Source organism: Onychomys torridus, chromosome 1 (genome assembly GCF_903995425.1).
Source record: "Onychomys torridus chromosome 1, mOncTor1.1, whole genome shotgun sequence".
Classification (NCBI taxonomy): domain Eukaryota; kingdom Metazoa; phylum Chordata; class Mammalia; order Rodentia; family Cricetidae; genus Onychomys; species Onychomys torridus.
In genome coordinates this window covers 72,153,278-72,181,163 of record NC_050443.1, presented here as the reverse complement: position 1 = coordinate 72,181,163, position 27,886 = coordinate 72,153,278, and the positions used below count along the sequence as shown (strand labels likewise).

The 27,886-nt window shown below is 40.5% G+C and overlaps 1 protein-coding gene across 1 annotated transcript in view; it reads right to left on the bottom strand.

Annotated features, from left to right (window-relative positions):
* Positions 1-467: 467 nt before the first annotated feature.
* LOC118574393 (lysosomal Pro-X carboxypeptidase-like) overlaps positions 468-27,886 on the bottom strand; it is a 52,232-nt gene continuing 24,813 nt past the window's right edge. Inside the window, exons 2-9 of the mRNA XM_036175285.1 lie at positions 27,126-27,266; positions 22,341-22,442; positions 17,623-17,804; positions 16,704-16,861; positions 15,067-15,236; positions 7,926-8,090; positions 5,739-5,926; positions 468-2,021 (exon numbers count right to left, since the gene is read on the bottom strand). Coding sequence (XP_036031178.1) covers positions 1,805-2,021; positions 5,739-5,926; positions 7,926-8,090; positions 15,067-15,236; positions 16,704-16,861; positions 17,623-17,804; positions 22,341-22,442; positions 27,126-27,266 — 1,323 coding nt within the window. The 3' untranslated portion in view covers positions 468-1,804. The remainder of the gene's footprint in view (positions 2,022-5,738; positions 5,927-7,925; positions 8,091-15,066; positions 15,237-16,703; positions 16,862-17,622; positions 17,805-22,340; positions 22,443-27,125; positions 27,267-27,886) is intronic.

Sequence of the window (27,886 nt, the reverse complement as noted above, 5' to 3'; positions counted from 1 at the left end):
CTACCAGCTAAGATAACATCAAGTGTCAAAGTATCTTAAAGCTTCCAAATTAGTAAAAAGATCTCGTGGAAAAAAAAGCCTAAAATCCTAAAATAAAAGTAATAATGTTCTCCATTAAACCTTGTCTGAGCATAACCATGGGTCGAACAAGGAGGACACCAAAGTGGATGGGGAAATCCCACAAGGTCTCATGCGAGGCAAAAAACTACAGACAACTAAGGAAAGCTGAGATGGAGAAATAGTCTTCCCAGGGAAAACACAAGAGTTGGTTACTCAATGCCAAATGGTCAGCCCCGGAAACATTCCTACAAGTAACATTATACAGACTGTGCAGGTTGCAGCTGGGAATATGTGTGTGTGTGTGTGTGTGTGTGTGTGTGTGTGTGTGTGTGTGTGTAAAAGAGGCCATGATTTTAAAAGAGATCAAGGAGGGGACATGGGAAGGTTTGGAGGGAGGAAAGGGAAGGGAGAAATGTTGTAATTGTATTATAATCTCAGAAATAAAAAAGGAATAATAACATAAAACCTTGTTGAAGGTCTGGGAATAGTTTTTAAAAAGCAAGAAATGTTTCCAAACATGTGCTCAGAACACAACTGAGAAAATGGTAAGAAATTAGGTGGAAGTGATATTTCTGCATAGAAGAAACATAGTCCTTCTGTGTCCCTGAAATGTGTGGATTCAACTGTATTTCCTATTCTCAAAAAACCCTTTGGAAGAAAAGTCTCAGTGTGAGAACTGCTTGAAAATTCCACCCCTTGGAAATGGGAAGGGTCCGTCATGTATTAATGTCATGTATTAATGTCAAATACGCTGCCTGCATGAATTACTCTGCTTGTTGTCTGGAAGCCACACAGGAAAGTCCCGATGCTCACCCCCACCCTGCACCTGCCACTTGCTGTCCTGCCTCGTAGGGCTCTAAAGATACCAATAACAGTAACTAGAACATAAAATTCCTTTACAAAATAAACAGAAGTACATTCTACTTTCTCAATAGCCTATTTGGCAATTTTTAGAGGATTTTTATTAACAGAATTTGTTCAGTTTTAAAGTAAAAAGCAGCACAGTTCCTAAATTGACAGAATTTAGCCAGATCACCACAAAACTGACCTTAGAAACAAAGAGAAACGGAGCAGGAGAAGGCCAGATTTCTCCTGGCTGCAGCATGGTGGCAAATATCCCAGAACTAAGGAAGGCTGCCAACGGGAAAGAGAAAAAGAAAGGACTTCCCGAAAGCAGCCAGCCCAGGCATACTGCCTTCCCAACAGCTGGACGAGATGGAAGCAACACACAGGTAGGTCTGCCTTGTTCTTTATTGCAGCACAGTTCAGAGGCAGTCATGGAGCTCACAGGAAGCGGCCGTTTCCTGGACTGGCATCACCCAGCCTCCCAGCCACAGCTGCAGCGTTTTTAATCCAGCTTCTGCTTGTCCTTTTGTGGTAGGAATGGGGGCTTACAATGGGCCAGAGAGACTTCAATCTCAAAACAGAGGAGACATCCCCGCTTGGGAGAAAAGTGGTTTTCCCTCTGGTGAAAGGCAGTCAGGAACCACGCCAGTTCTGAGGGCAACAGAGCTGTCATGATGGCATTCTTCCTGGAGATGGCACAAAGGCAGTGAGGACGGAGCAGTCACCTGGGTGGGATGGCTGCGCCCACCCCTGTCACCGCTCTTCTGTCTCGACCTTGGCCCAACAAATACAATGACAAATGAGAGAAAGTAATTACATATAAAAAATCAAAGTGAATGGGTATGTGAGTTTAGTGAACATAAAAGAAGAAAATAAAAATTTATTCCTTAAAAGTTTCTCAGGTCTGCCCTTTGGGATTTCTGTAGAAATCTTTGATCCATGTCTTCATGTATTTAACTTCCAGTAAGCGGGAAGATAGCAGAGTGGAAGGATCAAAGGCAGTGTTGGCTCGAAGATCTAAATGATGGGCCGCTTGGGGGATATAGACAGCCACCAGGGTATCTGAAATGTCTTCGTTTACTCCACCACCTGACCACGGGTCTAAGTCACCGTTGCTGCAAATGAGGGGAAGAAGAAAAGTTAATAGACCTTCATACTGTTTCTACCTTTTGGATCTCATGAGCATTACTCATTTGAACACTATCACTTTCAAGGTTTCATGTATATGTACATCTTAATTTCCTCTGAGTATACCTGAGTATAGAATTTCTAAGATATGTGATACCACCTAACTTCTTCATGAACTGCCAAAAAATTTTCCAAAGTAGCTTCACTATTTTATATTACCATTGGCAACATAGGATTTGGATTTTTTGTTGTTGTTGTTGTTGTTGTGGATTTAAGGTGGGATTAGAGGAGAACTTTACCACTACATGTCAGTCTTCACTGTGGTCTTAATTTTCACACACACACACACACACACACACACACACACACACACACACAAAATGATATTGATCATCTTTTCATGTGGTGTTAGGCCACTTGAATATGACATTTGGGAAATTTCTATTAAGAATAATCTTTTTTCCCCTTGTGGTCCTAATAAAGGTATCAACCCTTGAATAACTCCCCTCTCCTTGCCTGCACTCCCCAGTCTTCATTGTGCAAACTTCAAAGGTACCATGTATCCCAAGTTCTAGAAGCACTAGAAATACTCTTAAACTTTACATTGTGGTTGTCACTGAAAAGTACCTGTGTACATAGACCCTGTAGGTGTTTCTCTGTCTGGCTTTTAGTAGCTGCAAGGGATAGTGACTAGGCAAGTTGATGGGGAGATTCAAAGAGCTTCCTTCAAAACACTACCTTCAAAAGGTTATTGCTGGGCATGGTTGCACACACCTGCATACCAGCACTGGAAGAGTGGAGGAAGGAGGGTCAGGAATTCAAGGTTTTCTGTAGTTACATAATGAGTTCAATGTAAGTCTATACTACATGAAATCTTCTCTCAAAAAAATGTTCCCAATTTGAGAACATAAAATGTCTTCCTATTGAAAGGAATGTACTTAGATAAGAGTTGAGAGACACATTAATCTATGGGTATAATGATATGACAAGGCATCAGGAGTTGGTTTAATATGATGTCTATTTAGCAGTAGTAGGTTCTTCCAGAGGGTCTATGACCTGTCTAACATAGGTTCTTAGCTGATAATGGTGCTGGGTATGGGTTTCACCTTGTGGAATCGGCCTTAAATCCGATGAGAAAGTGGCTGGTGACTCCCACGATGTTTGTGCCACCATTACACCATTGGGCACGTCCTGCCTACCCAGTCATCATTGTAGTTCACATGGTTCATAGTGAGGTATGACTGATGATGGCTTTCTTTATCTAGTGGCTTGTGTAGCACCTTCCAGCACTATGAAGGCTAGCCAGTAGGGATGAAGCTTCCAGGTCCATACAGCTTGATTTTCCCATGTTCTATTACTCAAGTATGTGGGATCTTACCATCAAGTTCTGGAGGGTAACCAAGAACGATGGCAATAGCCTGTTAATGTTTGGGGATCTGTGGGACCTCACCAACAATTCCAAAATAATTAACTAATTCCTAGCATTGGGCTTTTTATTAGTTAGACTTCGATGTCTAGCAGGGGCATTGTTGCCCAAATATAGGGAAACTCTTAATTAGTGTGTATGTGTGTGTGTGTGTGTGTGTGTGTGTGTGTGTGTGTAAGCTTTTATAGTAGTAAGTTTACACATAGCTTTTTTGAAAAGTCTTTAGTGTTTTTTTAATCTCATCCCATACTTACCTCCTCTACCCTACCCTTATGCTGCTGTGGATATTGCTCTGTGTTAATAAAATGCTGATTGGCCAGTAGCCAGGCAGGAAGTATAGGTGGGACAAGCAGAGAAGAGAAAGGTGGGAACAGGAAGGCTGAGGCAAAGAGAGACTGGCCAGCCGCCGCCATGACAAGCGAGATGTAAGTAAGGTACAGGTAAGCCATGAGCCATGTGGCAAAGTATAGATTAATAAAAATGGGCTGATATAAGAGTAAGAATCAGACAACGGCAGGCCTGAGTTAATGGCCAAGCAGTTTAAATAATATAAGCATCTGTGTGTTTATTTTATAAGTGGGCTACTGGACTTCTGGGGCTTAGTGGGACCTGGAGAAAAGCTCTCTAGCTACAGTATGCCCTTGTGTGTGAGCATGCGCATTGGTGCAATTGCGTGCCTTTAGCTGTGAGTAGCAGTGAGAAGAACAATGAACCAAGTCAGCAAATACAAGTTTCATATCCTCACTACCTGCATAATTTTTCAGTAAGAACCTATGAGAACCTCAATTCTCATGTGTACTATAGAAAAGGGAAAAAAATGTACAAAAATTGGGAGGCCCAAACTAAGTCATATATGTGGCATAAACTATAAACACTACATACAGCACAAAGTATAAAACACTACAAACACCAAATTGTTATAATTGCTATTGTGTTATACAAGGATGAGAAACATTAATGTCACCAAGAGATAAAATAATAATAAAAATAAATGTGAAGAATTTCTCAGAAATTTAGTCAAAGCATTAATTCAATCAACATGTGTATATAAGTGTTGTGGCAAGTGCATGTGTGTAACATGTGTATGTGTGGGGGAGCACGAGCCTGTGTATGCAGAGGCCAGAAGTCAATGTTAGGTGTCTTCTTCTGTGCCTCTCCTTACTCTTTGGAGACAGGCTCGCTCTCTCCTTGAAACTGAAGCTCCCTATTTTGGCTAGACTGACTTACCAGAGATCTGTCCTATACCAACCTACCCCCACCACAACGAGGGTAATGGGCATGCACCACCATGCCCAGTTTTATGTGGTGCCAAGGATCTGAATTCAGATCCTCTCACTTGTACAGGAAATATTTTCCACATTGAATTCTCTCTCAACCCCATCAACCAATGCTTTCTAGGCAAATGTATAAAATAAATATTCAGGTATATTGACTATATCTGTATTTGAAATACAATTTTAAATCCCTTGTCCTATTATTATATACTTTGACTTTTTTTTAAAAAGTAGTATTTTAATTGCAAGTTAATGTAGAATTCTAGGGAAACAATTACTCTAAGTATATACTTTTGTTCGTTTGACTACAAATAAAGCAGAGAGGAAAACTCCCATGCCCAATAGAAGTCATAATACTCCTCTTCAGGACAAATGTTCACATAAACCACACAGAAGATGCAGTCAGCTCAACCCTGACAGGAAATACTCCAGTATTTGCAAGACAAAGAAGTCTCTGCAGCCACAACAGGAGCAAACTGCATCTGTTTTAAAGGTCATCTGAAGCACCTGGTGGCTTAGCAACAGTGTTTGGAGTTGCTGAGAGACCTGGCCTGCACATGGACTTGAATTTCTCAGTTCAGACATATGAAAGCTACAACACTCATGGGAAATCTAAATCTATATCCTGTTTTCCTGGGGGACTCTAGATACCTGGGTAAAATCCCTACAAGCAGCCTCACTTAATCACTGGCTATAGTTAATGTGCCTGGGAAATGATGTTAGCTAACCAGTTCTTCATGGGTCCCTTCTGAATTTATACTTAAATAACTGCATGCACTGAAAAGAGCTGCCAAAGTAGGACTGTACCTACTTTGACTGACCTACTGTTTGTCAAGGCCTCAGCTACTCACCAAATGCTTACTGAATCCCTGTGTGTGTCTGGTGCTCAGCAGCAAAGTGGAATGGCATCACTATTGTACTCTATGTTACTTTATTACCTAGCATTTTCCTAGTTGTATTCTCCCAGCCATTCTGCAAGTGTCTCCATCAACCAACAAGCTCACCTGAAAATGATGTTCGAGTGTGAACTGATGTTTTTACCACCATACAAGGTAGTTATCCAATGAGGCTGTGGTTTCACACCCCACTGCTGTAAGCACTCATTGGAAAATTTCTCCAAGTCCCACAGATAAGGTTCAAACATGTCATCGACACCATTGGTACAAAAGGGCATGACCATTTCTGTGCAGGACTGAAAGGGAAAGCAGGAAAGGAAACAAAGGGAAAATGTGGTGAGGAGAGAATAAATGATGCAAATGTATTCCGCTACTAAGTCATAGAGCTAGGGTATGAACTTGCAATCAAGCTTTAGACCCCATCCCATCCCCAACTTCTCTGCCACACAACCCCTTATTTCTCATAGAAAGACATGGCTGAGAATTCACTGTTTTCTTTCTTTCTCTCTTCCTTTGTTTCTTCTGCAAAGAGCCTTCTTTCACAACTTTGATCATAGTTAACCCTCAAGGTGACAGAATGGAGACTCAGAGTCAAGTTAAACTCCCCTTCTTTCATACCACCACACAGTGCCTCCTTTCCAGGACTTGCCCAGGTCTCTTACAGTGTTAATTTATCTGGCTTTCTCATCAGGCTGCATTTTATGGTAAACTCATAGAAATTATTTATTTTTATATATTTGAAACATAAGAGATTGTGATCAATGATCATTCATTATATATTTGCTGATGATGGAAGGAAGGAAGGAAGGAAGGAAGGAAGGAAGGAAGGAAGGAAGGAAGGAGAAGGAGAAGGAGGAGAAGGAGAAGGAGAAGGAGAAGGAGAAGGAGAAGGAGGGAGAGGGTCATGCTGCAATTTCATAGTGGCCAGACTTGGTTGCAAGTTAGGTAGCAAAATGAGTGGGAGTATACAGAAGGTGACAACTAGTATTCAACAGGTCAACCCATCAGACAAATAACTCTCTGATGGGGAGCCCCACTTGGCAAGGCCATGGCTCACTGACTGTAAATGACCAGTTGCTCCTGTCTGTAATTTCTCTCATGTGCTACCACATTTTTTCCTGAAGAATTGCTTTGGGTATTTTTCCCACTGCCTGTGTGTTTATCTCAAGAAAATATTCCATCTTTGGGTACACATAGCTGTGGATGGTCAGGAATATGATTTCTGCTTAAGCTGTATAATTCTGACAAATAGAAATAATACCAGAATATTTTTCATAACTGGCATAGGAAAGCAACATTATTCTCAGTCACAAAGAAAGCCAATTTAGACCAGAATAAATTCAAAGAAAACTGGCTGCCTCTGGAGAGGAATACACAGGACCAATTCCCAGGTGTTTATTACTGAATTCAAAGTTAGACTTGAAGCAACTCTGGTAGACATAACCCTCTTCAGTAATGGACTTTCTGCACATACTCCCAACCCCAAGGTTCAGCCAACTAACTGTTATTGTTAAGTCCTAAATTTCAATGGCACTTTCTGTCTGGGAAAGAGCTGCATGCACAGCCAGGCATTACACACTGCCTGGTCAGTGTGACCTCCCTAGACTGAGAAAAACTGGTTGATTTATCATGTGCTATGAGAATGGGTCGGACCCTGAAAATGTAACACATAATTGTCCAGAATCTGGCTGTTAGAGGGTAGTGAGTGTGAAAGTGAAGTGTGTGTATGTGTATGTGCTGAAAGAGAGATGTAGCTGAATGTGAAGAAAAATGTGAGAGAGTAAATGAGTAAAGAGCGAATGAATGATGCAGTAATATATGAAGGAATGTAACAGAGTAGAGAGAAGAAATGTGTGTAGAAGAGAGAAAGGAGCTATATAAAAAAAGAGATGTAACTGTATATATGGTGTGCAGGAGAGAGATGTATTATGTAAAGAGAGATATATAGCTATATGTAAAGAATGTAGCGATGTGGAGATGAAGAGATTTCCAGAAAGATTTTGAGATGTGTATATGTAAAGAGAGATATATAGCTGTAGGTAAAGAGATGTAGTTGTGTGGAGACAGACTTTCAGAGAGAAGTTTTTGAAGATGAAGTAAAAGAGAAAGTTACCATCAGAAAGTGAATGTTCCCTTATTTACCCCTCAGATAGAAAAGATTAGCCCTCACTGCGTTCCTGGATATTTTTGCATACTCTAGTACTGCCTGGAGGCTGGACCTCTGGTTAGCAATAGTGTTCCGGTGCAATAGTACCAGTAAACAGCAAAGGATTCGGGGAAGTCACGCATGCTCACCTGATAGCTCCAGCCCATGGAGCCTAGTCTGCTAGTAGCTGTTTGTGAAATATTCAGGCATTTTGCTTGGCCTGAATAATTATAATATATATTCAGAGCTTGGAAAATATTCTGCAGGAGCATTGTATCAGATACATTAGAATTTCCCAAATACTGGCACACTACCTAGGAGGAAAACATGGGAAGAGTCAGATATGAATAGAAAATTAGTTTAATAATGAAGAGGAACTATTATCTCAATTTTATCATAAAACATTGATAAATGTCTTAATACATTGCTTAACAATTTCTACCTCTGAAGAATAACTCCCTCTCTCAAGGGAAAAAAAAAAAAACTTTAACATTTTCCATAGGGTAGTGAAATAAATCAGTCATTTGCATGGCATGCAAAATGCTCCCCATCTCTTCTAGCTCCTTCTTCATGGTCTTTGCTCCAGGGTCCAGTAAAATCATTCTCCACCACACCATGTTCTTTCCCTCTTTCCACACTTCTCTTTTCCCACTCATTAAATCTATGAATGGCTGGCCAATTCATCCTTTCTAACACCCACCGGAACTACCCCCTCCCTTCTGAGGTTATCCCAGCATGTGTTTCCCAGGCTGGAAGAGCTAAACCACTACCTCCCTGTGCTTCACTGTACCCTGTACCTCTTTTTAACCCCAGCCTCTATAATACTGTCATGCTGGCATCTGATTTCAGAATGTCTCCCTCAGTGCTTAGCAAAGTCTCTAATAACTAAATCTGTGCTGAGTGAAGGACTATATTTTCATAAGACTGCAAAATTTTTGAAAATTTCATTTGCGCGCATATTTGTGCATGCACGTGGGTGTACACGTGTAAGTGTAGGTCAAAGGGCAACCTTGGGTGTCATTCCTTTGGCGTTATCCACCTTGTTTCATTGCCTGGGACTCATCAAGTAGGACCGGCTGGCTTGCCACCAAGCACAGAGGGTCACTTGTCTCCATTTCCTTGACAATGGGATTACACACACGGCCACCACACACTGCGTTGTTATTACTTTTTTTTAAAAAAAACAGGATCTCACCATGTAACATCCAATATTTCATCTTTTTTTCAATCATTTTTGTTTGCATTCTCTCTCTTTTATCCTGCTGTTGTTTATCTTTGGGGTTTTCCTCTTGTTCATTTCGGTGCACTTACTTCTTCACTGTATTTTTACAGTTTTTGTTATTCCCTTCTTATATTTAGCTACCTTTTTCACTATCGGGCAATGGTTTTCGTTTCCTTAGTTTCTGTCACTTTTTTGCCACCATGATTCCTTCTTCCCTTACTCTCTATTTTCAATAGACTCTGAAGTTTATTTTTTGTTTTTGAAAAACATTCTAATTTTTAAAATTTTTATTTCCGTTCTTATATTTACTTCATTTTGTTTTAACTTTTTTGTTATTGGGAAAGCTCTTCCTGTTTTTCCCCTTTGTTCCCTTCATCCTGTTCGAGTCACAAGGCTCTTGCCCTTTTCTCTTCCCACCATAACATTTTTCTCCACTACTTCATTGTGTATTCTTTGATTTAACTATACTTTCCCTCTACTTTTCCCCTTTCTGTCTCTCTCCTTCATCTCACTCATTTGTTATTTCTGCACTTACCCAAAATGTTTTTCCACTTTCCACCTCATTCTAGAATAGTTTTCCCATTTTCAGTCTCATGGTCATTAGGAACAAAGTGTATTTCTACATTTCTACATCTTGGATGGTTTGATGTAGCAATACACATTCTTAACCACTGAGCCATCTCTCTTGCCCCCTCCCCCTCTTATCTTTAGACAGCCTCTCCAAACTAAAAAGTACCAAAGAAGCCTCAGAGTTCAATTACACCACCCATTAGATGGACTTAACATAAATTTATAGGCTATTCCATCTAACATATACAGTATTCTTACCTCCCATGAAATCTTCTCTAAAAGTACCATTTTCTAGGCTTCAACCCCAATCTTAGTGAATATTAGATTCAAAATAATTTCTTGCATATTACCAGATCATAGTGCAGTAAAACTAGAAGTCAATAGCAAGAGAAACTACACAAATACACGGAGGGAGAACATTATACTTGTTGATGACTAGTGGGTCTAAAGGAAATTGGAGAGGAAATTTCTTAAAATTCTAGAATCAAATGAAAAAGAAAACACAACTTAACCAGAACCTTCAGGATACAACTAAGGTAGTTTTAGGTGGTCCTAGTTACAAGTGCTTGTGTTTTAAAACCAGAAATATCTCAAATAAGTAATGTAGTGGCATCCCTTAAGGTATTAGAAAAACAAGAGTATTACAAATCCAAAAGCAGCAGATATCAAGATACAATAAAGATCAGGACAGGAATTAATGAAATGGAGACTAAAAGAAAAAACTCATAGAATCAATCAAGGATTGATTCTTAGCCAAAAAAATATATAAACCAGATTGACAAAACACCTAGCCAAACTGGACAAAGAAAAGAGAGAGGGTTATTAAGCTAACAAAATTGGAGGTGAAAGAAGGCGGTTATTACATATGTCAATGAAATACAGATAATCATCTGTGGTGGTTTATGTGGTGATATTTTATTTGTGCACCCCAATAAAGCTTATCTGAAGATCAGAGGAAAAAGCCAGCCACTATATTAAACATAGAAGTCAGGTAGCACACGCCTTTAATCCTAGCATTCGGGAGACAGAGATTCATCCGGATCTCTGTGAGTTCAAGGCCACACTAGGAAAAGAGCCAGGTGTGGTGGTACATGCCTTTAATCCCAGTGCTAGTTACCCATAGAGGTCTGGAGGTCTGTACAGACAGACAGGAAGTGATGTACCTGGGCAGAGAGAGGAAGTAAGAGGGCAAGGACAGAAAGGCATATAGGTGTGGGTATACAGGAAGTAGGTTTCTCTTTGGCTGAGGATTTCTAGTGGTAAGAACCACTAGTGGCTGGCTTCTTTCTGCTTCCCTGATCTCTCAGTTTTCACCCCAATATCTGGCTCTGGGTTTTTTATTAATAAGACTGTTTAGCACTCCGTATCATAAGTTTATCTTCATTGTCACCTTAATTAGATCTAGAATCACCATGGAAACAAATTTCTGGCTAGGGATAGCAGGTGCTCCAACAAAGGTTTCACTGAAGAAGGAAGGTCCACCCTAAATATGAGCAACACCATCCCAAAGGCTGGGGTCTATACTGAATAAAAAAAGAGAATGAGAGCTTCCTGGTGAAGATGCCATGTGACCAGCCACTGCTGTGTCTCCATGATGGACTATATCCCCTTGAATGTAAGGCAAAATACAGCCCTCCTTACTTACGTTGCCTCTTGTCAGGGATTTAGTCACAGGAATAAGAAAAGTAACTAACACACTTCAAAAGAAGAAATCAACTGGCTCGTGTGTGTGTGTGTGTGTGTGTGTGTGTGTGTGTATGTGTGGGTGTCAGTGTGTGTATGTGTGTGTGTATGTGTGGGTGTATGTGTGTGTGTGTGTGTGTGTGTGTGTGTGTGTGTGTGTATGTGTGGGTGTCAGTGTGTGTATGTGTGGGTGTATGTGTGTGTGTGTGTGTGTGTGTGTGTGTGTGTGTGTGTGTGTGTGTGTGTGTGTATGTGTGAAGGAAGGATGGAAAAACAAATACTGAGAGCAAGAGAAATAGTCTTCCCCAGGGAAAAGCATACCAACTGGTTATCTAAAATGAAATGGTCAGCCCTGAAAACATGTTTATGTATTTAGGTACACATACACACAACAACAACAACAACAAGTGAAGAAAAAGAGGCCGTGAATTTGAGAGGGAAAAGAAGAGGATACATGGGAGAAGCTGAAGGGAGGGAAGGGAAAGAGGGAAATGATATAGTCTCAAAAAATAAAAAATACTGGAAATGTTAATAGTTGTTCAGTCCTGCTGAAGGCATATCAACTTTCATGGAACTATTTTTGCCAATGTTCTGTGGATTTAAAACTTTCCAACTAAGCTAATATAAAATATGCACACTAAAGCAAGAACAAGATAGAAGGGAGAAGAGGAGGGAGAAAGAAGGAAGAGGATATGGAGGGAGAGAGAAAGAGAGGAAGAAAGGAAGACGAATGGCCAATAAATACTTGAAAAAGTATTGAAGTCCTCAGCCATCAAGAAAATGCAAATTAAAACTGCTATGAGATCTCATTTCACCCCAGACAAAATGCTGTCATCAAGAGAACAGATGACAACAATGCTGGTGAGGATGTGGGGACAGAGCACCTCTTAATGCCTCTGGTAAGAATAGAAATTAATATAGGCACTACACAACTCAGTAAGGAAGCTACCCAAAACAGAACTGCAGCTCTACTACTCTTGGCTAAATATCCAAAAGATGCTAAGGCGGTATACCACAAAGATACATGTACATTCCTGTTAATTGCTACCCTATTCATAATGTCTAGAAAAATGAACCTGCTTACATGCCCATCAACAGAAGAATGGTAGAGAAATCATGGCATTTACAAATAATACACAATTCTATTCAGGAAAAAATGAAATCATGACATTCCAGGAAATTGATTAGAACAGGAAGACATTTTTTATTTTATATCTTATTTTATTCATAGAAGTGCTTTGCCTGCATGTATATCTATATACCACATGCATGCCTGGTATAAGTGTCAGATCCCCTGAAATGGGAGTTACAAACAGTTGTGAACTGCCATGTAGGTACTGAGAATTGAACCCAGGTCTTCTGGAAAAGCAGTCAGTGTTCTTAACTGCAGAGCCATCTCTCCAGTCCCTGGGATTCATGTTTAGAGTAATAAATTAAACTCAGGCAAATGCTGCATGTTTTTTCTCATATATGAAACATAGATGTAAAGGGGTGTGTGTGTGTGTGTGTGTGTGTGTGTGTGTGTGTGTGTGTGTGTATGTATGTATGTATGTCTTAAAACCAAAAAAGGGATCATAAGAGGAGAGGCCAAGACCTTAACAAAGGGGAGTGGAACTAGAGAGTCAGAGAATGCATAAGACATGAAAGCTGAAGGTGTCTGAGAAAAGGAGAGGAACCAGAAACAGTAGAACAGAAACCGGGAGAAAACAATGGAGGAGGTGGGTAATTTCAAATGAAAAATAATGACCCTTCCTATACACGAAAATCTCATAATGAAACCTATTACTTTGTATGTTAACCTAAAAATTCTTTAAAAAAAAAAAAAAAGCCAACAATGCTCTTTACAAGCTGAAAAGAGGCCCAGTGGTCTTTATGCATACTGCAGAAGGGTTCTCTATTTTCCTCTTCTCCTCTTCCTGCGTCCTACATACCAACTCTATAATTATTTCCCCATGGGTATGTAACTTCTGTTAACAGTGGGCAATGTAAATGAATGTGTGAAATTCAAAAGACAAATTAAAAAGTGACAATTGAGCTGACACACACTAAAAGGATATTTAATTTACCTGTTTTTGTTGAAGACACTGGACGTGAAGTAAATAACTCCAACAGAAAATAGGTGTTTCCTATTAATTACACGGTTTTAATGGTGAGGCTGTTAAATTAGAAGTACTCGGGAAGCAGACTAAGTGGCAGAGACTTGGAATCCCAGCTGCCCGGGAGGCCGGCCTGGACAACAGCGTGACTTCCAGACCAGACCATGTCTCCAAACAAGAAGCAGAAAGAGGACCAGTGATGTAGCTCAGCGTGTGAGAGGTTCTAGGATCAATCGCTGTACTGGGGGTGGGAGGTAGAGAGTTGGTACTTTTGAAACCCAGCTCTCACATGACTAATTCTAGTTTCATTTCCAATACCTGCTTTGGAAATACCATCATTTATATCCTCAAATCTTAACCATGAATTCAGCCAGGCTTTTAAAACCAAGAGAGACATTCTTAACAAAGGAGTATTTAAAGACAAGCATCTTTTACCATGAAAAGAACTTTAGCATTGTGAATTTTTTTTTAAACACCACCACCACCACAGCAGCATTGTGAAAAATTTGCAAAATGAGTGTGATATGTTTTCACATTGGGAAAAGAACGTAAAATGATCATAATTTACTACTCCTGAGTATCTCCCAATCTATCATTTTACACAGTCCTCAGCAGTACTCCAAGCATTTACTTTTGTGCTATTGTACAGAGGAAGACAGGGAGCCTTGGAGAAGAAAAGCCCCTTACTTAGGATCCCAGAGTGGTAAGCGGCAGGTCCAGGCCTCTCCCTCTCCACCAGCACATGCTGCTCTTTGGTTTGTGGATCATCATTTATGGTACGTGTAGCATTTAGAATGCCTTTAACAGCTCACCGAATCAAAGCACAATGGTAAAATCTACCACTTATTTGTGGTGATGTTGAGTTCCCCAAAATATTGTGCACCCATCTGGGGTCAGAGAACAGAACAGCCACTGGATATAGAGGCCAGAAAATGGTGGCATGCACACCTTTAATCCTATCACTTGGGAGGCAGAGATCCATCCGGATCTCTTTGAGTTTAAAGCCACACTGGAAACAGCCTGGCATGGTGACTCACGCCTTTAATCCCAGGAAGTGATGGCAGAAAGCAGAAAGGTATATAAGGCGTAAGAACCAGGAACTAGGCTGGTTAAGCTTTCAGGCTTCCGAGAAGCAGTTCAGCTGAGACCTAGAGGACTCAGAGGCTTCCAGTCTGAGGAAACAGGGTCAGCTGAGGAATTGGCGAGGTGAGGAAGCTGTGGCTTGTTTTGCTTCTCTGATCTTCCAGCATTCACCCCAATACCTGGCCTCAGGTTTGATTTTATTAATAAGACCCATTAAGATTCATGCTACACTTATTCAGCTAAGTTAATGTATTACATGGATCTAGGCATGATACATATATCACAAAGATGGGATATATTACATACACAAAGTACAGCCCTGAACTTGGCACATAGTAGTTACTCCACTAGTACCAACTAGTGGTCTTACTTCTTATTCCTATAATGCTGTAACTGATGAGATTTATCTCCACTTCTCAAATGAGAAAACTGAGGTTAGAAGACATAGCTAACATGCCTAAGGTCACATAATCAGAGACCTGTAGAACCCAGGATTCCAGCCCACAATCATTAATTTTACAAAGTCCCTACATAATTGAGATTTTTTTCCTGATGTTAAAAGTCAGAGAATGCATATCAAAAAAAAAGAAAAATATTTATTAAAAAAAAAAAAAATAGAAGACTCTTTTCTGATACCTTGATAGGCCAAGCAGGCAAGGGCTGTAAAAAGTTGGCTTCATAAGGGTAGTCCACCATGGCCAGGTTCACCCAGGTCTCAGCCATCCACTCTTTTAAATTTGGGATATCCCCAGAAGTCAAGGGACTGCATAGGTGAAGGGCTTCTTTGAGCCATTGGAGACCACTCTCTGAAGACAGAAGGACACTACAGATCAGCCAATCATTTATCCTTTACTTATTTTTACAGAAAACACAAGTTTCTATATGACTTTTCCAAGAATTTCCAACACTCAACAAAATATTTTAGGGCATCTAGATAAACCCATAGAATTTACCAAAATTAATATTATTCCCCAGATTAAGATACTATTGAAATAAATAAGAATACTAAAAAGAATGCATTAGACTATAATTAAATTAAACAAATAGATGCACTTAATAATTAGAACCACAGTTTCAACCTTCCTGATGCTATGACCTTTTATTACAGTTCCTCAGGTTGCAGTGACCCTCAACCATTAAATTATTTTGTTGCTACTTCATAACTGTAATTTTGCTACCAGTATGAGTCATAATGTAAATAACTGATATGCAGGACATCTGATATGTGATCACCAAAAGGGTCACAACCCACAGATTGAGAACCATTGAATTAAACTATTGAGCACAAGACAGCAAACAAAAAACAAACAAAATCCCACATACTATGCAACTCTCATTACTAAGATGCAAGAATCAGAAAATCGGCCTTCGGTTCAAAGTGAGATTTGCTGTGTAGGCAGGAGGAAGTGCTGAGGAGAGCAGCAGGGCTTTATGAGGTGCTGGCTTTGTCTTTTCTGGATGTGGATACTACTGACACCAAGCACTTACTTTTAAATTTTTATTCATTCATATATTTTGATTGGTATGATTCTCTATATGTATAATGTGTGTGTGTGTGTGTGTGTGTGTGTGTGTGTGTGTGTGTGTTAATATGTGGTAGTATTAGGCTAGAGAGATCCCTCAGTAGGTAAAGTGCCAGCTATGCTAACCTAAAGGCCTGAGTATGAATTCCTATAAGCCATATAAAAACCCAGAAGTGGTGGTGTGTGCCTGGAACCCCAGTTCAGATCGGGAGGGGAAAGGACAAGCAGATCCCTGAAGCTCATTGGCCAGCCAGCCTGTTCCATTGACAAGCTTCAGGCTCAGTGAGAGACTATGTCTCAAAAAGAAAGGGGAGGGGGCCTTGAAGAAAGGCACCAAAGGCAACCTCTCACCTCCACACGCACATATGCACACCCACTGCACATATGCAACAGTGATGACATACTATACAGGCACATACAAAGCAATACACAAACATTCATACACACACAACAGAACGCACAACAAAGACATAAGATTATTTACAAAGTTTCTTTTAAAAGTGGCAGTGTTAATTTTTTTTTCCAGTGGGCAGGGGTCTGAGACAGGGTCTCTCTATGTAGCCCTGGATGTCCTGAAACTAGCTCTGTAGACCATGCTGGCCTCGAACTCACAGAGATCTGCCTGCCTCTGCCTCCCAAGTGCTGAGATTAAAGGCTTATGCCACCACTACCGGGTGCCAATATGGATTTTTAGTAAGATAAAGGTTAAAGAAAAACAAACTGCAATTCATTCTCTTCGTGAAAGCTTACCTGTTCTTGAGAGTCGATTAATGGCATTCCAGGATCTGTGGATGCTCTCAGAACAATGTGGTCCACTCTTCCTAAAATCTTCAGTTACGATCTTCATAAACATACCACAGGGAGTCAAATCCTCAAACTGCCAAATAGGGGCAGAAGCTGCAAGAGCTCTGAATGATAAAGGAAGTGAGAGGAGAAAGAGAGAAATACAATCATCCACTCATTTTTTGTTTGCTTGTTTTGTGTTTTTAAATGTGTGTGTGCACATGAATGTGGTGTATATTGGAGAGCTTCTCTCCAAGTGCCACCAAGCCCCCACGGTCCCATAACCCACGTATAAAATAATCATACGGACATTTATATTATTTAAACTACTTGGCCATTAGCTCAGGCCTACCATTGTCTAGCTCTTACTCTTATATTTAGCCCATTTCTATTAATCTATACTTTGCCACGTGGCTCGTGGCTTACCAGTACCTTACATCTTGTCATGGCCGCAGCTGGCAGTCTCTCCCCTCAGCCTTCCTGTTTCCAGCCTTCTCCTCTTCCTTGTCCCGCCTACCTGATCCTTCCTGCCTGGCTACTGGCCAATCAGTACTTTATTTATTTTAACCAATCAGAGCAACACATTTGACATACAGACCATCCCACAGCAGTGGTGTGTGTGTGTGTGTATGTGTGTGTGTGTGTGTGTGTGTGTGTGTGTGTGTGTGTGTGTATGAATGTATGTCACATGTGTACAAGTCCCTGTGGAGGTTAGAGAAAAGGTCAGACCACCTGGAACTGGAATTACAGGCACCTGACATGTGTGCTAGGAACCAATCTCATAATACCGCTGTTAGTGAGAGAGAAACCAAAAATGTCCATATAATTCAGCATGGAGCATGCTTTACCCAAAATTGTTAGCTGTGTCAAGCATAAATACACTTACCCAACTACTATGTGAGGATATTTCATCCTGAACCAGGCTGCAAGCATGCCACCATAAGAGCCCCCGATGGCAATGACAGGTTGACCTTCAGCTCCGGGGATTGTTCCTTTCAAGTATCTGATTAACTCTGCAAAATCAGCCAGAGCTTGTTCTGATGTCAGAAAATTCAAGTGTTGGGAATCCTGTATATGTGGACATTTATTTATTTTAAAAACAAAAACAAAGAGAACAGGTATAAATGTGCACATAATGGCAGCCGAGGCACTGCACAGATTCAGAACAGTTTTCATTACTTGAAATAGATTTCTAGACAATCGAGGTAAAATTCCACATCATCCACATCAAAGCAACCCATGAGAAGTAACTAAGTTTGAAGAAGAACATAATATATCTTCAAATGAAATGTAATTTCATTGCTTTTAAAGTTTTTTTTCAAATGCAATACAGGAAGCAAGACCTAGCACAGAGATCTCACGATGGCCTACTTAAACATTTAGCCAGTTTGATTCTCCTATCACAGCTCTGATTTTTGTGGAAAAATGTAAACTATATATATGATACAGTTATTTTTAATTGTCAAAGCTCCTTATTTGTAATCAAGATAATACATCTGAGGAAGGTTTCTAAAAGGAACCATCCTAGGGATGAGATCCTCGGCAGGTATTTCCAAGGACCATGTAGTGGCATTTGTCAGGCCCAAACTGCCTCCATTTCCCTAAGTGGATGGTGGTCCCCTTGCTCCCAGCAGCTCGGCATCCTCCAGAACAGTGATGGTTTAGAGCAAGGACATAGGCAACCACAGAGTCTGTAAAGAAAGGCTTCGGAGCTCACAACCACAAGCTAGGTAAAGAGAGGCTTTCTGAGCCCTTAGCTTATGTCTTATGGGTGGATCTTATGAAGTTTGAAGGATATTTTCATTTCTGAGGAAAATTAAATTACAGTAAGAGTTGTCACTATTGTGTGTCTGAAACTTTTAAAAATTGCTGCCAAATCTTCAACCCTAAAAATTTAATTTTCCTTCTTGCCTGGAGTTCACCAGTTCTACCTGAACACAGCCTGTTCTTCTTCACCACTTTCATACAAAAATCCAGCTGCAAAACGGAACCAAAACAATTGCCAAACCTAAAGATCTGTCAGCAGCCCGGGAGAAAGGAGGAAGTGCCTGAAAGGACCTGAGAGCTCAGTCTACCCGGCAGACAAAGGCAGCAGAGAGGAGGTGTGAGCTGGCAGTACAACTGAGGAGAGTCCGTGCCCCAGGTCCGAGCTCCTCTGCTATGGAAGCCACCAGGGATCCAGACAGTGAAGAATACTCCGGACACTGACAGACATGTCCCCCCACACCCTTCTCCACCCTTCACCCCAGGGTTTCTCCTCAGTGGGCCCCATAGCTCCCTCAGCAGGACCACTGGCCATGGAGAAGTGAACCCACCGTATGTGTTTCCTTGAAGAAGTTTAAGTTCTAACTTGCCACCTTCCTGATGGTGCAGCCCTGGCTTGACCCTACCCTGGAAATGTCACCATTTCACACACAATAACACAACTTGCAAGAATGTTCTTCCAACAGGACAACAATGTTCTCTGCCCAAGCCTGTCAGCACATGTCCTGTCTGTGTTCTCCTTCCCAATGTCATGTGCACTAGATGCTATTTGCTCAAGGCCTTGTGGAGGTTGTAGAAACAAGAGACACAAACCACAAGTAACATTCAGCAGTAAATGTGATAGAATATGAAACTAAGCTTAATATGCAGCTGTTATAATTTTATTGACATATTTAAACTGTCTAAGATGTATTCCAATACAAACTAACTCCTGTAAACAACTGACAAATGGATCCCGAACCAAAATAAATTCTCTCCTCCTTACTAGAAAGACAGCTATAAAACCAGAAGAGAAACAATGTATCAATGGAAAGCAATGATCATCGAGTAAAAGGAAATCCCCTCAGCAAGTTCCATGACGATTTAGCTCTATGTGCAGGTCCATTTTCCTCTGCAAGATGAAGTGTTCAACTCTGAGGCTAAAGGGTATTGTTTAAATGCATCTATAAACTTTTCACACTCCTTTATATATAACCTAGTTCACTCCTTTGGACTTGGGCTACACTTAGTGACACAGTTCTAGTGAATAAAATGTGGTAGACGCTATGATACATGACTACCTTCTAATGACCTGTTCACTTCAGCTTCCACCTTGGTTTGCAGTGTTGAGAAAAGTTAACTGCTACATCACAGTGCTCATCACACAGGCACATTGAACACCAGAGGAGGTGAGGCTCACCGGCCTCTTGCCAGTGTCCATAGCAACTGATCATTCCTCTGATGACCTGCTACGAATGGATACAAGCCTTCCGATGGCTACCACTTTTTCGGACATTTTAGCCTAGAGAGACTCTGAAGCAGAACCAACTAAGCTTTTCCTAATTCCTCACTCACAGGAACTATGAAGTAATGAACGCTTTCCGCCATTCTAGTGTGTTTGCTCATGCTTGTAATGCCAGCACTGGAACAGGAGATAGAGCAAGAGGAGTATGAGTTCAAGACCAGCCTGCACTACATAGCTAGACCATATCTCTAAACAACCAAGCACAAACAATTAAGTTTACTTCTCTTTTAAGTCAGGACGGCTTCATACACATGGCACTAGACAACTGACACGGCTATATACCTTTGTCCAGACTCACCTACTTGACCTTCCTTCTAGGTCTCACCACCCTGACCCTTGGTTGACATATTACTGGGTCACAAGGTCCCCAGCATTCCTTTTCTCCTGTAGGCTTCACCTACTCCACTAACCTTGACCCTCATCCAAAATGTATGCGGATTCTCTCCTCTCTTCTCTCACTGCTATTCTTTACTTCCATTTTATATGGCATGATATATAGTTGAGTACAGCTGTTTTCAATTCTCAACATCCCTATGCTTTTGACAACTTTTGTGAGCACAGAAAAAGAAAAAAGTATATCAAAAACAGGTGTGGGTCCACTTTGCTGGTAGAGTATTGATTGTAGCAAGCTACAGAAGGTTAAGACGCAAGGTACAACAACTCAACTGTTTCCCAGTGGTTTGGGGGCCTCTTCACTCCACTGGTCACATGAATTTGTAAGATACTAAACTAAAGAGCAAAATTTGTCATCCAGCCCAACTATTACAACAAACCACTCTGCCAATGACTTACAGCACATGTACGTTTTAAACTTATTTTTTACTCATCATAATATAAAACACTCAGCTAACTGAATATAAAATTTTAAAAGCTCCTTTCAAAACAGCCTAAAATATGGCTATTCCCAAATTATTTTAGATGGCAATTCACAAAAGGATGGTGTCACTCTATTGAATGAGATCCAAGACATTAGGTACTGCACAGGCATCTTAATGTAACATTTATTGTCATATTTTAATGTGATTTGGAAAACATAATCAGTACATAAGGTCCTTGGTTAATATAATGCTGACTTTAAAAAACTGAGCTTCCTAAGAAAAACATTAGTAACAGGATTTGTGGGAAATTACCATAACTAGAAGGACATGGGTAAAATAAAGTCATCCAGAGGAGGAAAAAGTATCCTGGTTCACTGAGTATACAGCCAGACAAAGGCCAAGGTTGGGAGTTCTTATAAAAAGGGAGACGCTAATGGGAACACCAAGGGTAACATGACCTTACAGAGCTCATTTACTCTTATCTACTGATTACATGTTCCTGAAAAATCCTTTTCATATGTTTGCATACTCATTTATTCCTAAGGCAGGAACAGTAACTTAGAACCTAATTTATAGAACAGAATTACTGAGGTAAAGAAAATTCCCTGCAGTGTGTGCAGCAACAGAGTACGTCGGACCTGGCTGAGGCCAGCCTGGATGACCGAACATAAGCTAACAGGAGCTATACGTGTACCTTGACGGGGGTAGAGCCCTTACATTGAACATGTTTGGCCTGCTCAGGTCCCCAGAACCACAAGCAAGACAAAATAAAGAAAAAAACAGCTGACGGGGCTGGAGAGACACCTCAGCAGTTAAGAACACTTACTGCTCTTGCAGAGGATCTGGGTTAGGTTCCCAGCACCCACACTGCGGCTCACAACCGTGTGTAACTGCAGTTCCAGGGGATGCAGTGCCCTCTTCTGAACTTCCCTGGCACCAGGCTCCCACAGGGTGCACAGACATAGGCGGGCAAAACAGTTATATGCATAGAATAATTCTAAGCTTAAAAAAATAAAGTGACAGCAATTAAAAAGACATGACTTTCTGGGCGGTGGCCCCAGCACTCGGGAGGCAGGGCCAGGTGGATCGCTGTGAGTTCGAGGCCAGCCTGGTCTACAGAGCGAGATCCAGGAAAAAGGCGCAAAGCTACACAGAGAAAACCTGTCTCAAAAAACCAAAAAACAAACAAACAAAAAAAGACATGACTTTAAAGGCCTTAGGGTAGGACTAAGAACAGAGCTTGGTGGGAATGTCTGCTCTGCACTCTGCCTTGGGTTTCATCCCTAGCACAAAAAAGGAAAAAAGAAAGAAAAATTTTCATTTCGTCCAAATTTTATATATATATATATATATATATATATATATATATATATATATATATAAAGGAAAGATAAAGTACAAATTATTGAGTTTTCAGGCAATTCGAGTTAAAGTGATCTCACACTGTGTGACTGTAAATGTTCCAAACTTAAACAAATAACTACCCAGAGGAGTGCCCGAACTCTTTGACCTACTTACCTTGAATGAGTCCTCACCAAAGGGAAGGGACTCCCCATAGTACCGGTGTTCAGCAAATACCAGCATAGCTTTCATCTCCTCGGCCACATCCCACATGAACCCCTGCGAAGAGTTCACAAATTCACAAGTAAAATGAGGCCATGAAACATCACCCTGAACCTTTGCAAACCATATGAAATAGATGTTAAACCAGGCCAGGAAGAGCTCTGAAAAAAATGATAATTTATGTGTGTTCCACAGAAAGATCCAAAATAGCTGTATCACACTGTACTAGAGAGAAAGATCAAATTATTCATATACTAAGCATTTCATGTTTTCTTCTCCTGAACCTCTGACCCTGAGTCAACACTATATGTCAGTCTTCAAATGCCACTGTGCTTACTATTCTAGGAAGGAGGTGAGATATGTAAGCTGCCCCCCCACAAAGACATACACAGACAACATAAAGTAATTAACAGACAAATAAGCATATTAAACTCCCTTGGGATTTTAATCTTATATATTAGGAAATTAGCTAACAGTAGTTGTTATTAATTCCTGCTTACAACATGTCAGATACTGTTCTAACCACTACATGTAGTAATTCACCTAATTAGCACAATAAACAAGAATCGGGCACTATGGTTTTACAGACAAGGACACTGAGACCCAAGACTCAGTGTTCACACAGGTGGCAGAGCCAAGACTGAATACAGGCTGTAATGCAGGGCAGTCACCAAGGGCCACTAGACTCCCTTACTCCCTCCACACCGAAGGCTTCTCACTAATCATCTGCCTCTTTCTCTTTGACTGGATGGTGCCCTCTGAATCCTTCCTAAGGAAGCATCTCTTAGGCAGACAGCATCAACTGATTAGACAGTTTAGTGTTATAGAATATTATTTTAAAGTGTGTTATTTTTGTTTATGTTGCATTTGTTCAACTCTGTGACGCTGTGTTACTGTGCCTATCTGAAACACCTGATGATCTAATAAAGAGCTGAGTGGCCAATACCAAGGCAGGAGAAAGGATAGGCGGGGCTGGAAGGCAGAGAGAGTAAATAGAAGGAGAAATCTGGGAGGAAGAAGTAGCCAAAAAAGGAGCAAAAAAAGAAGGGGCCAGCCACCCAGACAGCCACAGAATAAGAGTGAAAGTAAGATTACAGAAATAAGAAAAGGAAAAAACCCAGAGCCAATGATAAATGGGATAATTTAAGATAAGAAAAGCTCACTAGAAACAAGCCAAGCTAAGGCTGGGCATTTATAATTAAGAATAAGCGGGTTGGGGATTTAGCTCAGTGGTAGAGTGCATGCCTAGCAAGCACAAGGCCCTGGGTTCGATCCTCAGCTTAAAAAAAAAAAAAAAGAATAAGCCTCTGAATGGATAGAGCTAGAAAGAATCATCCTGAATGAGGTAATCCAGACCCAGAAAGACAAACATGGTATGTACTCACTCTTAAATGGATATCAGATGCAAAGCAAAGGACAACCAGGCTACAATCCACAACCCCAAAGAAGCTAGGTAAAAAGGAGGACCCTAAGAGGGACATACATAGAGGGCCCCAGGAAGGGAAAATAGTTAAGGTTTCCTGGGTAAACTGGGAGGGGTGGGTAGAAGGGAAGGGATGGGGATGGGAACAGAAGAGGCTGAGATGGCCAAGTGGAGGGAGGGCCAGAGAGAGAGCAGTGAAAGAGATATCTTGGTAAAGGGAACCATTAAGGGGTTAGGGAGAAACCTGGTGCTAGTGAAATCCCCAGGAATCCACAAGGATGACACCTGCTTAGACTCCTAGCAATAATGGAGATGGTGTCTGAACTTACCTTCCCTATAATTAGATTAGTGACTACCATAATTATCATTATAGAACCTACATCCAGTAACTGATGGAAACAGATGCAGTGATCCACAACCAAGCACTGGGCTGAGCTGTTGTTCGAATCTTAGATGGTCTTTTAATAAAAAACCCAGAGCCAGATATCAGGGTGAAAGCTGAAAAATCAGAGAGGCAGAACAGCCAGCCACTAGCTTTTTACCTCTACAAAATCCTCAGCCTCAATAGAGTGAGTTCCTCACATCTTATATACCTTTCTCTGCCCTGCCATATTACTGCCCTGCCCAATTACATGACAATTATGGATTGTATGATTTATTTGGGAGCTGGGTGGCAGGCCCCTCAAAAAAGCAAAAGAGCAAAAATAACCAACATTAGTTTAGCGTGAATTAAAGCCATGGCATTCCTGATGAATGCTGTTGGTGTTTAACATGTTACTATTCCCTAACAAGGCATAGGAACCTCAAAATGGCTTTGGTTGTTTAGAGCAATCTCTAAGGAATTAAAAGAGCTACCTGTGGGGATAATGGAAATGTCAGCCTGATATCTGGGGTTTTCAAGACCCCACATCTCTTTCACAGAGCTGCTCATTCCAGCCACATATCCCAGGTCCAGCCACATCCAGCTCAGCACATCTCCTCTGCATCCCCAGCCCAGCAGAGCTGTCCATCTCCGCTCAACACTGGAGTACTGCAAAGAACTCTTCTACCTGCTGCAACAGGAACTCACATGTATGTCTTACAGCAGCAGACTATGAGTGTCTTAAGAGTAGGATCAGACCTCTGTGGAGCTGACCTCAGGCTCTAACAAGAAGCCGCTTAACTAATGATGCAATTAGTGATTATTTGCTTACATCCATTTCAAGGGTAATTTTATCTTTCAAGAGAGGCCTATCTATGTCATGTATCAATAATCTGTACCAGTAAGGTCCTTAATCTTTTTTATTATTTGGTCTTCACAACTCTAGGAGTTAGGTATTCTTACTATAACTACTGAACAAAGGAGAGAGCGGATGCTGGAGTTCAAAGCTTGCTCAAGTCAAGAGCAAACTGGTGGTCAGAACTGAAACCTCACCAATCCTGCTTAGTCTTCACTGTTTCTCAAAAAAGTCAAGTGCAGAAGCGAATGTGAAACTGAAATACAAGAGTTTGTAGGAAGATGCCAAGGACTGGGGAGGACTTGGATCTGCCCTTCTAGGATCTGCTTCTGATTCTTATCTAGGACTGTTCCTCTCCTACATGTCCCTTCCTTTCCACCTGAGGACAAGGATACCCAGCAAGCATTCAGCAGGGCTGTGAAGCCTCAGGAGCACTGGGGTCTGAAGACTTAACATCTCCTAGCCAGGAAAAGTTGCCTGTGGGTTTGGCATGGAAGAAGAGTTAAAGAAATGAGGAGTGTGTGTGGTACAAACCTTTAATCCTAACACTCAGAAGGCAGAAGTAGAGGCAGGTAGATCTCTGGGTTCAAGGTCAGCATGGTCTATACAGCATGTTCTACGACAGCCTAGGGTACTTAGAGAGACCCTGCCTCAAACAAAGGAAAACCAAAACAAAAGGGAGTGGGACAAGGCAGTACCATTTACACAAAATAGCCCCAGGAATCTGGACACCTGGTTCCCAGGACATCATTTCTCAGGAGCTATTTTATTTTCAGTACATATAAATTATTTTTTTTTCTCCTGATTGTTTGGCTTTCTAGTCTGTGTGTCACTATAGAAGCCAGCTGAGGACAGACTCAAATTAACAGTCTTCTACCCAACCCTCCTGAGTGTTATGTAGAGTTGTGAACCCCCATGGCCAGGGGATTCAATTCCTGACAGCCTAAAGAAAGAATCACAGATAACTAGTGCAGTAACAGCATAATTAGGTTCATGCCTTGCTGTCAACTCAGTTCAGTAAACATTTACCAAGATGCCCTGAGAGAGGTGCCATGCCAGACTCTGACATCAGCGTCAGCACTATTCTCTACTTGACAGGAGTTCACAGACTAGCTTCTTGGTAGAAATTTGACATTGTCTAGTCACAGCACTGGCATAACGGAAAGGAGACTTTCTTAGTTCTATGGTCCTTCCAAGTCAAGTTTTGTTAGTAGAGATATTGTTAAAAAGCGATAGAAAATATAGTCAGTGAGGCAAGCTCATAGACTATACTATTTTCATTCTTACAAATTAAAAACCAGTAGAACAAGAAACTAAATGAAATCCAGCTCCTTTACCACTACCTTCCAACTTGACAGTCAAACTTTTGTAAATTTTTTCTTATTTGCATTGGTTTTGTTTCAGTCTTACTTACTGATAGATAAATATGTATTGAACATCTACTATATATACATATATATGTAATACAGTTCTTCACTTTAAAAATACAATAGTAAATAAACATACAAAAATTCCTACCCTTACATTTACCTTCTATAGGCCATAGTCAAACCAACTATATACAATAATGTTCCCATGCCTGCTGGCCTTATAATTAGATTTTCAAAAAAAAAAAAAAAGATGGTTTTGTCTATTTGTCTGTCTGTCTGTGTGGAGACAGGGCGTCATATAGCTCAGTCTGGCCTAGAATTGTGTGGCAGAACAGGCTGGCTCCAAATCCCTAGCCAATGGCCCTGTGTCACTGACATTTTTCATTCACTTGTAAATCTTGTCATCTTTCTATCACTATTGAGTTCATTTTATTTCACTTTTATTACACTTATTTACTTATTGGGGGGAGGGGCACATGCCATATCACACCTGAGGACATCAAAGAAGAACCTACAAGGAGCTGTTTTCTCCTTCCACCGTGCAGGTCTCAGGGATGAAGTCAGGTCATGAGCCTTTGCCAGCTGGGCCATCTTGCTCACTCATCTTACTTTTAAAGAACAATACAGTTAAAAACGGTCATTCTTGGTCACCTATACTGCTGCATTTTCTCCCATTTATCACTATAAAAGATACTATTTCAGTAGAAGAATCTCACTCATGTGGACATACCGTATTATTGCAAAGCCAGACAATGTCCCCTTCATTACCAGTGTAGAAAAGTATTGATCCACCATCTCTTTGCCAGTGTTTATCAGCTTTGAGGTACCGCTGTTTAAAAGTTCTTGTGTCAGAAAATCCAAAGTGGTCAACCTATAATAAAGACAAAACAAACAAGACCTATTTTAAGAAAAAGTAATTGAAATTAACATTAAGGTGACTCATTCTTCCATTGATATCAACCTATATTACAAAAATGATCAAAAGAAATTTTAAAGTTCATTTGGTCTTATCAGTACTAATGTCATTTGAAATTACTTTGCTTATATACTAGGATAAAACAGTATTTGTTATGGTGGTCAAATTTTTCAGTTAAAAGAAAAGATATTACAAAATCAAGTAGTTAAAAACATAATGAAGTCAAAATTTAAATTTTTAATTTGATTTATTTTATCTGATTAATTTTAATGGAGAAATAAAAACTGTATATACTTATAGTGTTACAACATGATATTCTGAAATATGTATATATTGTAGAGTGGATAAATTGAACATAAGTATCACCTACCATACTTACCTTTTTAGGGTGGTGGGGACATAATCAAATGTCTTAGTACTTTTCAAATAGTCAATCCATTCCATTAGTTTTCAAAATGCCTTACTATCTAAATTGTCATTATTCAAACTTTTAATATAAAAGTCAAAAACTAATTAGACCACTGAAAAGATCTATGAACTGTGTGATTCCAATACTAATAGACATTCTAAATGTT